Source organism: Notothenia coriiceps, unplaced genomic scaffold (genome assembly GCF_000735185.1).
Source record: "Notothenia coriiceps isolate Sejong01 unplaced genomic scaffold, NC01 NC01_scaffold00017402, whole genome shotgun sequence".
Taxonomy (NCBI): Eukaryota; Metazoa; Chordata; class Actinopteri; order Perciformes; family Nototheniidae; genus Notothenia; species Notothenia coriiceps.
This window is the reverse complement of record NW_011350103.1, coordinates 207,860-219,669: the sequence shown is the minus strand read 5'-3', so window position 1 is coordinate 219,669 and position 11,810 is coordinate 207,860. Positions and strand designations below refer to the sequence as shown.

The window sequence follows — 11,810 nt, the reverse complement described above, 5'->3', positions numbered from 1 at the left end:
ACAGACCCGAGCGAGTTGTACAAGGAGAAGAGGAGGGGACCAAGAACAGAGCCCTGAGGGACCCCTGTAGTTAATTGACAAGGGTCGGACTCGGACCCTCTCCAAGTTACCCTGTCAAAGAATAGTCCTCACTGTGAAGGTTGTGTTGGATACCTTTGCTGTGGGTGCCTTTCCATAACCAATGAACATAAGAATGGTAATGAAAATAGAAAGGTGTAAACATGCACAAGTCATGACCATTTGATGCAAATCAAACATTTAAAAAATGTTTCCCTGAAAAAGAGGTTAGAGATATTCGTCTTGTCCTTAGTCATTTCCATCTCCTCTACAGTATATACCCCTATAGGGCTATTTATTTATTTATTTATTGTTTAAAGATCTTCACTCATGTTGCATAAAAGACCACTTTAAACACAGTTTAAAGTATTGCAGTTATCAATAAATAAAACATGTTGCAGTTACATCATAAAGATGTGTCAGCTGGAGAAAGAGTGTTTTTTTACAATGCTTTCAAAAAATACCTCATAAATGTAAGAAGGTTTAAAACAAGGGCTTGATGATCCTCTTAGCTCTTATATCTTTCTTTTAGGAAAAGGACTGTAAAAATGTTCTACCAGCCCATAGCCCCTGCGTGAAATAATTGGACGTAACATCTGTGAACATCCCTTTCTGTTCTGACCCCAGACGCGTTTGTTGACTGAATTTCTGAACTGCTCCTATGAGATGAATTGGGAGGTAGCGTTTGTATTTCTTTTTATTTTCCGCTCATTATCTTCTCCTTTCAAACCCCTCTAAACTTGTTATGGTGCTTTGCCACCAGTTAAAATCCTCTGTCACTGCTGTCAGTTCTGTTACTAATGGCCATCTCTGGCGTCCTTGGATGGCCTCTTCAACTTCTCAGAGGACGCTTTGGGCTGCTTAAGGGAGAAGAGCAGATGCTGAGGATGGACACCTCTCCTTTCATCTTTTAATTCATCTACAATCTCATGTCCTCAAAAGCACTTGTAATCATCAGCCGCACTGAATCACACGTAGGCTAGTTTAGCATCAACAATGATCTTTGAGGACAAGGAGAAAGGGAAAGATTTGATGTTTGGTGTTAATGATGCAATTTGGATGTGTGACTCCTACACACTCCTGGAGGGTTATGTTCACGAGCATCACCAGGGACCCCTGCCTGGCGTGTTACACCTACACTGTAAATTGATGTTTTATTGGTAGGAAAAAAATTCATTTTCTCAAGTCGAGATCATTTAGCAGCACACTTCTTCCAAAGTGAGATGCTCATAAAGAGACGTGATCTAATGAGAGGAGCGCTGTGTTTATGCGGGTAAAACGGGGCCTTTTCATCAGAGCTTCCACATTTAACTCTATAATAAATTCGTTTTTGCCATCTTTTTCCTGACTTTACAGTTCTATAAGGAAGGACCTAAGAGATAAGCGAAATTTCAAGAGCACATGAAAAGTGAGGACAGGAGAAGGTATTTAATTGTTGGGGGATAGCAGAGGAGATAAGAAGAAGATGATTTATTATGAGATTTAAAAATGGAACAGAGAAAATAGCAACGAAGACGAATATGAGGAGGATGGGAGGAGACAATTTGGTTTCCATTGAGTTCATGAGGAGACTTTGAAGGCAGAGAGAAAAGGACTGTGAAGCCCCGAGGTCATGCTGGCATATCGACTAGGACAGAGAGCTGAACAGGGCCAGACAAACAATTTGTTCCCTCAGACCTCATTTACATTGATGTCGAGCTCCAGGAAGCTTGTCAGAGTTTTAGAAAAAAACACGGAGTCGATGTTGGTGACTGAAAGATAGACAAAACAACATATTGACAAAGAAACAGACAGCCAAACACTAAGACAGACAGATGGAACAAGCAGATAAATGTTGGCTTACACGTGCTGGCTTAGTCTGGGCTAAAATGCACAGGACACAAGAATGTTGTATAACTTTGAACAGCGAGGGTCACAGCGTGTATTACAAAATGGTAGGAGAGGAAACAAACCTCACAACCTCATCACAGTTGATGTCTCCCCTGGGCGCCTCCCACCCGACTCTCAGGTAGTGAATATTTAAAACCATATTAATTTTGTTCTCCGTCTTGACAGCTCCCATGATGCATTGCCACAGCTCTCCCTTTCTCTCGCCTTTGCTCCACGATTTACCCACAAGGCCTAGGGGTCTGTGACTGTTGAAGCTCAAGCGGCTTGTTTAAGCACAGTGATTATGTTTTCATTATTTATTTAGAGACAGCCTTACAAAGCCCTCACTCAGTCACCCATAATTAGTGTGTCTTAATTAGGCCCTGCTAATGGCCGGAGCTGCCATTTAGCTCGGTGCAACCTGCTGCTTCTACCTAAAGGACACATCTCCCAGGGATAGCGCTCTGCTGTAGCTGCTGCACTGCAGCAAACCCAACCGGACACTCGACAGATACATTGTTTTAAAGGCCAATGGAAATTGAACTGCATGTTTTCCTGTGCTGCCGCCTAAAGATCTGCCGTGTAGATTGCATGTACTGCACGCTTTGGAGGTAAAATCAGTATCTAAAAGTCAAGTCATATTTTTTTGTTGTTGTTGCAAGCATCTATGTTTTCATCTGTCAGCTGGAGTGTTTGTTCTTTGCATGTAAACACTTGTATTTGCATAAACCAGTGTAACTCCTGGGTGTATTATCGACTTACAGTGAGACTGAGAGCCTATAAACAACACAAAAAGACTTTGAACTGCAACCTGCATTAACTTCATAATAAAAGTCTTTCTTATCTACAGTCATGGACACAATCTTGTATGCTCCCAAACAAAATCAGTCCAAGAAAAATTCACAGTTTACAGACTTTAGCCAGCGTGGTGTCTTAATGGCGATACATATATAGCACATTGAAGTATACACGTTGAAGAGATATCAGGCTCTGTGTAGCTGCTAAGTAGTGCACTGTGCTCACCAGCAAGGCAACCGTTGTAAGTGCGGCTTGAAATGTCGCTGCTAACACGACTCCTTGGCTTATATAAACAGAAGAAAGCAGTTACCAGCAGAGGTTTGTTGTGTCTTGGTGCCCCTGCTGCTCCAGCTGTCAATCATCCATCCTCCCACTCTCAGGCCTGCTCACCGATGGAGCATTTCTAATATCTCCGTAAAAACGCCTCTTTCAAAACATGAAACAATAGTTTTCTTTTGCATGATTTATTGGCGTAAGAATCTTATAAAGATGGTGATATAAGTTGTACTTCAGAGGGAGGAGCTGTACAGCTATAGGTAAGTGATACAGAGTGATTGCATTCTGTATGCGCTCGCAGCTACCGATTGTTCACAAGGCTCGTTTCCAATTTACCATGATTACTCATCCACTCTCCCACTCAAGTGCTTGCAGATATGGATTTGCGTTCCAGTGTCTATTTCATCTTCAGGAACCCAGTGTGTAACTCAATTTGCCTCGGGATTCATGATGATTGATTGATTACTTGGATTGCTCTTTCTCTTAATGAAGACTGAGGACCAGTGACAATCACTCCATTACACTTTACTGTACATAAAAGAGCAGGAATCCATCTCCTACCTTATCTCTGTGTCACGTCCACGCCGAAAAAAGCTTTGCGCACATTGTTATCGACTTAAAGGTGCTGCAGCCTTTTCTCAGCCGTCTTAACAAACGTGATCTGACACGGACAATTGAGATCACTTTGAAATCCGTTTCTTGTCAATTGGCATTTGACTTTGGAGCAGGAGGAATGGTTCAGTTGGGATCCAGAGATGGCCTGAGTGGAATTCCTGCTGGAGCCTATTAGGATTATCAGGTAGACCTTTATGGAAATTGAAATACATTTGAATTAGGTTACATACGGGAGACATGTGTATGGCAGCGCTAACATCGAAGCAGAAGTACTGCACCTAAAGCCTCGGATATATCTGTCAGTCAAAGAAGGTAGAAGACGTCACGGGAGAAGCTACAATATTGAAGGCAAGGATAAAAAGAAGGGGTAAAAGCTAAGAACTTCACCTGTCCAGGATCAGAATAGGAAACGAGGACAAAGTGAGGAGGTCGGAGGGAGCGGGAACAATGCAAGGGCGGGGTGAAGAGAAGAGGGCAACTCTCAAGTCTTCCTTTTTCTGCTCAAAGAGAAAGGAAACTGCAGGGATGGGGAAAGGTGACGATGAGGGCACCTCAGTTATTGCCTCAGCTTTAAAACAGAGATGAACAGGGCGGAATGAAAAAGGGAACATTGGAAAGGTGAAGGCAGAGGGTGAAGAACGAGAGGAGGGGGAGGGTGGTCATGGCAGAGTGGCGTAACAAGCCCAGGAGGTGCAGAGGAAAGACCGTCCACTTGTCCTCAGAGAGCGGCTTTAATAGAGCCCTTGTTTCCAGGCTGCCACTCAGGATAACGAGAAGGATAACTGCAGTGTGTCTCATATCGACGCTTCCTTCCTCCTCCACCTCTTCCTGCCTCCTACTCTACCTCCTCCTCCTTCTTCTTAATCTAGCACATCCTCCTCTCTTAGTGTAGGTTTTTCTCTTTCAGTTTCCTCGCTTTTCCTCGCAAGTCAACTCTAAAATAACTGTTCCGTGGCCTTGACCTCTCCACGAGATAGAGACAGAGCCAGCTTTTATTTTGTTTGCATACTCTTTTTTTCCAGCACATAGAGTGGAGAAAACACAACACTGAGAAATCCACATTTCTTAAAAGCAGAAGCCTCGTGATTTAGCGGAGTGAGCTTTAGCGCCTTTGTCTAATTGTCATTTTTGATGATTTAATTACAATGATCTCCCGTTATCATTTATGCAACATGACAAAAGAGAAGGCGAGACTTTTGCTAGCGTGTTGTATCCTTGTTGCACCTCACACATTCAATCTTGTCAAGTCCAACCAAGGTGTGACAACAGTGACTTTTTCCATCCAGCACTTTAAAAGTTGATTTGACGGCAGGCTGGAAAGTGTTGGGCAGTAATTGTATCCGACAGGTTTGGCTCAGATAAAACACAAAACAATACATCTTGTGTTGAGGGTGTAACCCACAAACAACTGAATGAAAACTGCCTGAAAATAACCCATTTAAATATATTTAGATTCTTACCTCACCATCAGTGTCTGGTATAAATAGTATCTGACTGCTGAGCACTGCTTTGAACAATTTTCCCACAGCCTTATTTGGGAGGAGATGATGATACGAACACATTCAGCTTGTTTTCTTTTATATACAGGCAATAAGCCTCATGCAGCTTTCCCTAAATCTCCCTGCACTTTTATCACGCTGAAATTCACAGGCAACAAAGAGCATTGGATATTTCTCTTCAGGAGTAGGGATGATTTATAATAATGTTCAAAGATAGTAGTTATAGTATAAATCGTGATTTTTAAGAGTGTCCTTTTAACTCAAAGTTGCTGTTGTTAGGTGCTCTTTTCTCACCGAACTGATCATTTGTGAAACACGAGGGTTTGCTTTAAAGTCTGTCACACAAAAATACAGAACATTGAATATATAGCAAACCTGCTACTCAGACCAATGCGGGTACTTTTTAAATAGATAAATCCCTAATCTGCAGGACATTTAATCAACTGTTAATCTGCTGCTGAAATTCTATTAAAAAGCTGAGGGCTCATTAGCCAATAGATCTTAATCCCATTACTGCCTGGGCGGTGGGGACCATGAGGCCGTCTGCCTGCCGCTCTGTGGGGAGTAACGGTGCAGGAAGTGGTGGAGAAGGTCACACTGCCATTTTCATAATGAGAGCAGAACATCGTGCACAATCATAAAGAAGCCATCACCGAGTACACAGACACATTCAATCTTGGTGCATGTCCGGGCCTCACATATTTAGCCCTACTGTGTAATAACAGGCTTTATTTCCGCTCTCGTGAGCTGACCCTTAGTTTAATTAAATGTTAGCTGAAATATCAGAGAGATCCGTCTCTCTGTTATGCTCATTGTTGGAAATTATGTTGATTTGTTCTCGGTGGATGTTTGCAGGAAAGTTGCTCGTTCAAATGAAAGGGTTCAATGTTGGCCTGTTTTCAACAGAATCGAGAAGTGAGTGAAACAAGGACACACAGAGGAAAAAAGCTGAATAGAGGAAACGGGGAGAAATAACAAAATACAGAGAGAGGAATGTCAGACCATGTAATCAAAGTCTTTCATTAAAGACAAGAACTGAAGGAGGAGGCAGAGTCAAGGATATCTCTAAGTGGAGCCAAGCTATTGACAACCACCCACAGGATGTGTGTGAAGGTGTGTTAAAGCCCTTTGCTTAGCTTCTCCACACGTCACTTCATAGACAATTCACAGAAAGTCCAAGCAAAGTTCAATCAAGGTGTGCATACTTCAGGATGTATTTGTTTCACATATTGGAGGATTAAACAGTGTAGGATTTTCAAAAAACAAGCCGGTAAATCTCTGTTTTTCATTATATCCATTCATTTCCTGCGGTCTTCTATTGATGCAGATGTCCTTGTCTGGGTATCCAACTATGCTTGATCAATACAGCCTACAGAACTAGATTCACTCAAATGCTAGACACGGTGTTTTATCAATTATGAATCAGTCAGTGTTGAAAATGCCTACCAGGCAAGAATGGAGCTCGATAGCTTATTCAGTGTAAAGAGCATATTTTAAATCCAACCCGATGGTGGTGGTGTATGTGGATGTCTTATTGTTGCTTCTCCTCTCTCCTCAGATATTGATGAGTGTGCGGACGGCTTTGTCGAGTGTGATAGTAAATCCACTTGTGTCAACTTGCCTGGCTGGTACCACTGTGAGTGCCGTGATGGCTACCATGACAACGGTTTGTTTTCCGCCAGTGGAGATTCATGTGTAGGTGAGTGGTCTTCAAGCAAATATAACAAATTGAGGGTAAAACAGTTCATTTCTGTATCATTTTCTTTTTTTAGCAGGCTGAGTGAGGGTAAAATTACATTCAAGATTTCACGACACCAAGAAATTAACTGACAACTAAATTTGACTTAAATGAGACAGTACTAATTAATACTTCATCCCCACTCACTTTTTCAAAACAAACAAACACTGACCAAAAGGTTGACATGTACTGGACACAAGTGTTTTTCTTCACAGAATGAAATGAAGACAACATTCATGTAATGAAATAAATACAAATAATTGAAAAACATTTTAACCTTTTTTCAGGATAGGTCGTTCCCTTTCATGTCGTCATGATTAATTATTGTTTTTACTTTTGAAGTTGCAATTCCACTTCCATGTCTACTCAATAGGATTTGACATTTACTTCAAATTTTCGATTTCGCACATTTAAATTAGGTTCATACACTTTCAAACTGAAAGAATATGACCTTTGTTGCATCTGAAAGGTCCACAATGCCCAATTAATAGAAAGATACTCCGTTAATTATCCACTTCATGGCCCCCCAATTTGACATCTCAGTCCCTTCACAGATATAAAGGTCTTCTCTTTGATTTCTAGCTCCCGGGTGTGAGGTTCAAGTAACAGAAGCAAGCACTAACAGTGTCTTCTAATTAAGTCAAACTCAGAATTACGAGTCTCCCGCTATCTAAAACTCACTCAACTTTTGTTTTTTATTACGTGTTGTTACACTCCTGTAAGTAATGGTGTCATTGGATAGGTATGTCACTACCAGTATGTTTTGCTCCTTAAATGTAAGTTTTTTTTTAGCAGCCTGCTCATTTTCTGGAACAATCTTTGATACAGCCTGTCAGGAGGAGTATCAGCTGTCAAAATGGAAACCCTCAATCTACAGCAACGTTGATGCATTGCCTGTAAAAATAGTGCTGGCTCCGCTCGACTCGTTGACCCCATCGTAGCTGTCAGTTTGATTTGGTAGAAGCACGGAAAAAACACACATTAAAGGCACCTGTCCGGGCTTCACAGAGCAAAGTTATTATTTCAACAAAAGTAGGTTTCTGGGTTACATAGATTTTAGATGGTATGCTTCTCCCAAATCTGAAAAATGTTGTATTTGAGTTGTAGCCAACAGGTGTGGAGAGCAGGTCATTATCTTCCTCAGAATGACAGAGGAAGAAGTGGATGTTCATTACCACATGTTGTACTGTGAACCATTCTGTGACAGGACATGCTCCCCTATTGTCACTGCGGCTTTTTAATATCTTAGTGTTATCATTTCCACGAGCCCTGCATAAACGTTTCCCTGCCCTGAGCATATGTATGATGTCATCCTGTTTGTGCTCCCTACAGATATTAATGAATGCAAGTCGGGGAGGAACACCTGTGCCAACGACACGGTGTGCTTCAACCTGGACGGAGGTTATGACTGCAGGTGCCCCCACGGGCATAACTGCACCGGCGACTGTATCCATGACAACAAGGTCAAGCACAGTGGGCAGATCTGGGTGCTGGACAGCGATAGGTGCTCCGTGTGCTCCTGCCAGGTGAGAAACAGAGGGAGATGGAGACAGAAGCAGAGGAGGATGGATTGGATGAAACAGACAGGTGGAGAAGTGTAGGGAAGATATAGATGTATATAAATATAGATATAGATATATATATAGATAGATAGATACTGTATAGATGTAGGCAGCTAGAAACCCAGTGCTATAGATAGTGGAGTAATGATGTTCCCTCTCTCTGCTACTGCATGTGCACCCAACTGGTTTATGATTGCATTTTCTGTTCTTTGTTTATTCTTGCTCCCCTATCCAAGTTTCTGAACAAATAATAACAAATCAAAAGCCTGCTCTTCCCTAAGAAGCAACCAATGTTCCCCGGGTTTGTCCTGTAATCATACGGCTCCCCTTGAAACAGTTGGGGGTATTATAATTATATATATTGAAGTACAGTATAGTGTAAACGATGATGAGTTAGAGTTATTATATTTCTACTGAGACATGACCTGATCAATGTCATGCCAGTTTGGATTAATACAATTTTGACTCATCATTTCTAACAGTTAAGGAAATAACATCAGAGCATTTTTAAGTTCTTCTAATGTTTCAAAATTCAAACTAGGATGCACACATTTGCACCTAATTGAGCTTTGAAGGGGCATTCGCAAATTGAGAGTCCAACATTTGAAAATATGTCTCGTCTGGGGAAATCGATTGGGCGCAAACCGTTCTATAAAGTGTTGTCTTTGAGTTCACTGTTTTGATATTATGGTCCAGAATTCAAACCGCAGAAGGCAGACAAAATGACAACTTAAAAAAAAACACTGTATGCTACTCTGTGATTTTCTTACAGGTGCACTTGATAGAGCGTTTACCTGCAGATGGGCAAATATTGACGTTGAATTCATTTGAGACCCAATACAGCTTGAAACAGTGTGGTGATCTAAACACGACCCCAGATAAAAGTTATTCAAGTTTGTTATGCTGCATGTCAGTGTTTCTAATGTGTTTCTGCTGCAATTAGCGCAAAACTAAAAAGAGTGAAATTAAGACATGGCTTGTCGTACACCGAAATCTCTAGAATAACTTCCTGGTAATTATTTTTAACCTTTCTGTGGGTGGTAGAGCAGCTATTGCCATTTATGTCACATCAAGCTTGCTTGTACTTTGTTTTCAGTTAAGGATCAACATACAGTATCTCATTACTCCTACAGCTAGTTAAGCAATAGGTGAACCCTTGGGGCCAAGACATTTTTGCAAATATCAGAATGCATTGGTGTGATTCATATTCACAAGATTAATCAAATTCAAAAGGAAGACTGTCCCGAGCTACCCGCTTTTAAAGAAAGAAACATACAGAATATGTGTTGGCATGGAAAGGAAAGTCTGCTCCACTAAACCCTGATGCAACAGTGCTGTTGTCAATGACAGGGATCCTCTTTTGACGAGCACTTTCATAAATCATGACGTATGAAGCCATTTTGAAAGGTCTCTACCAGTGTGAGTCAGGCTTTTGATGTAGAGGCTTTGATTGATTCTTGACACCACAGTGACGAAGCATCTGGGGACATTTGGTCCGGAAAACTCATCCCATCATCCCAAACACATTTTCTCTGTGTGATTATCAGGTCACGGACCAGTCATACTTTGCATTTCAGCGTTTCACTCACCCTAATGCCAAGTGTCTGGCAGTACTGGAAGGTGATTATAGTGGATTAGTGTCGGTAGTGAATGATCAGGCAGCAAATTATTCATTTGATTACAAAAGACCAGGGCAGAAATGGCTCCTTAATTAAATGAGTCATATTAATTGATTTGCGAGATTGAAGAGCTGCCTGTCAAAATTAGTTGTATTGAGCGATTGAAGAAGCAGAAGAGTAAACATGTTATTGTTTTGGAGTTAGGGAGACACAGCTGGATATTAGATGGAGATGTGCGACTAACTGATGGAGGACACCAAGGTCAAACATGGCAGCGGAGACAAACACAGGGATGGGCCAGACTGAGGCTGTGCAATATGCAAATAGTTCATTGTTTCATTCAGCTTGAAGCACCAGGTGGGTGGGGCTCTCCACATGAGTGCATCTTTCAGCAGGGGCCCCTCATTTATAAAAAAGTGCAAAACTTAAATTGCTTTTTATTAATTTGGCAGAGAAAAAACAATTTACAGAAACTCTAGGTATCGCTGGAGCTCCTGGGCATTGGGGTGGGCCAGAATCCCAAATGAGAAGCAACTCAGCACAACTCAAATCAATATTTGGGCATTAAAGCCTGCAAACAATGATAACGGAATATAAAACTGCAACCTTAAGCTGCAACTAAAGTAGACATTCAAGCTATTAAGTCAATATTGATGCTTTTGAAACTTTTTCCCTCTATTTCTTCAATATTGTGTTTTGCTCCATCTCAAGAGGGGATTAATCTGTTGAGTATTTTCTTCATTAAGATGACTAACTGTTTGCTACATGACATGTCATTTACAATTTTCAAACTCTGGTCCAAAATTCAAACAATCGTTGTTTAATTTCATCAAAGACAAGAACAAGCAGATATTCACATTTCAGAAGCTGGAACCAAAGATACTTTTTTGCACTTTTGCTTAAACACTTATATTAATTCTCATTTGATTATCAAAATACTTGCTGATAAATGTTCCGTCAATCTACGTATTGATTAATCCACATGTTGTTTCTTATGTGTCTAGAAGAAAGACCTTTACATGTATGTCCTTTATAGCTCAGACACACATTAAATTGGCAGCACCAGACGTGAGTAGTAGAGAAGGATGTGACAAAAGTAATGAGTTGAATTCAGACCCGCAGAAGTTCTTCTATGTGGAAGGAACCTTAAATCACTGAGACAACTAGACAGCCAAGTAGCACTTTTTCAAACACTCCCGAAGAACCACCGAGCTTCAGTGTTAATAAAACATGTTCCGATCCTATCTTTCCTCCAGTCTGAGCCTCTATAGCCATGAAATACAGCTTTGAATCGGTTGCTAGGCTACACAGTCTTTAATACAATATGTATTAACAACATACATGTTTAATGATCCCACAACAAATGGCCTTGTCTTTGCATGCGTGTAATGTGTTGTGGTGGAAACTTATCGAGACAAATTAACGAATAATAATGAAATGGTGAGAAAACCTTTCCGTTATACTGAAATGAAGATTCTTGGAATAAGACGGTCTTTCAGGGAGTTTATTCTTGAAAGAAGGTAAATGGTTACAGTGTCAAGCAGTCAAAGTACAAAAGTCAGAAGGTCCGCAGAGGGTCTTATATCCACATTTTCACACCAAGAATATACGAGGAGGGGCTGTGACCAACAGAAAAGATAAAAATAGGATTATTTGTAAACACATCTTCTAGCAAATGGAGAAACATCATGTCTACACTCCACAAAAGGCCAAGACCATTAACCTTACAACAACAAATAGCTCTAACCCGATTTACGACTCATTTAGGTTAGGACAT

At 40.9% G+C, this 11,810-nt stretch overlaps 1 protein-coding gene across 1 annotated transcript in view; it reads left to right on the top strand.

The window, feature by feature from the left end:
- Positions 1-11,810, top strand: part of nell2a (neural EGFL like 2a) — an 81,267-nt gene that overhangs the window by 62,408 nt on the left and 7,049 nt on the right. Inside the window, exons 16-17 of the mRNA XM_010776862.1 lie at positions 6,673-6,813; positions 8,185-8,378. Coding sequence (XP_010775164.1) covers positions 6,673-6,813; positions 8,185-8,378 — 335 coding nt within the window. The remainder of the gene's footprint in view (positions 1-6,672; positions 6,814-8,184; positions 8,379-11,810) is intronic.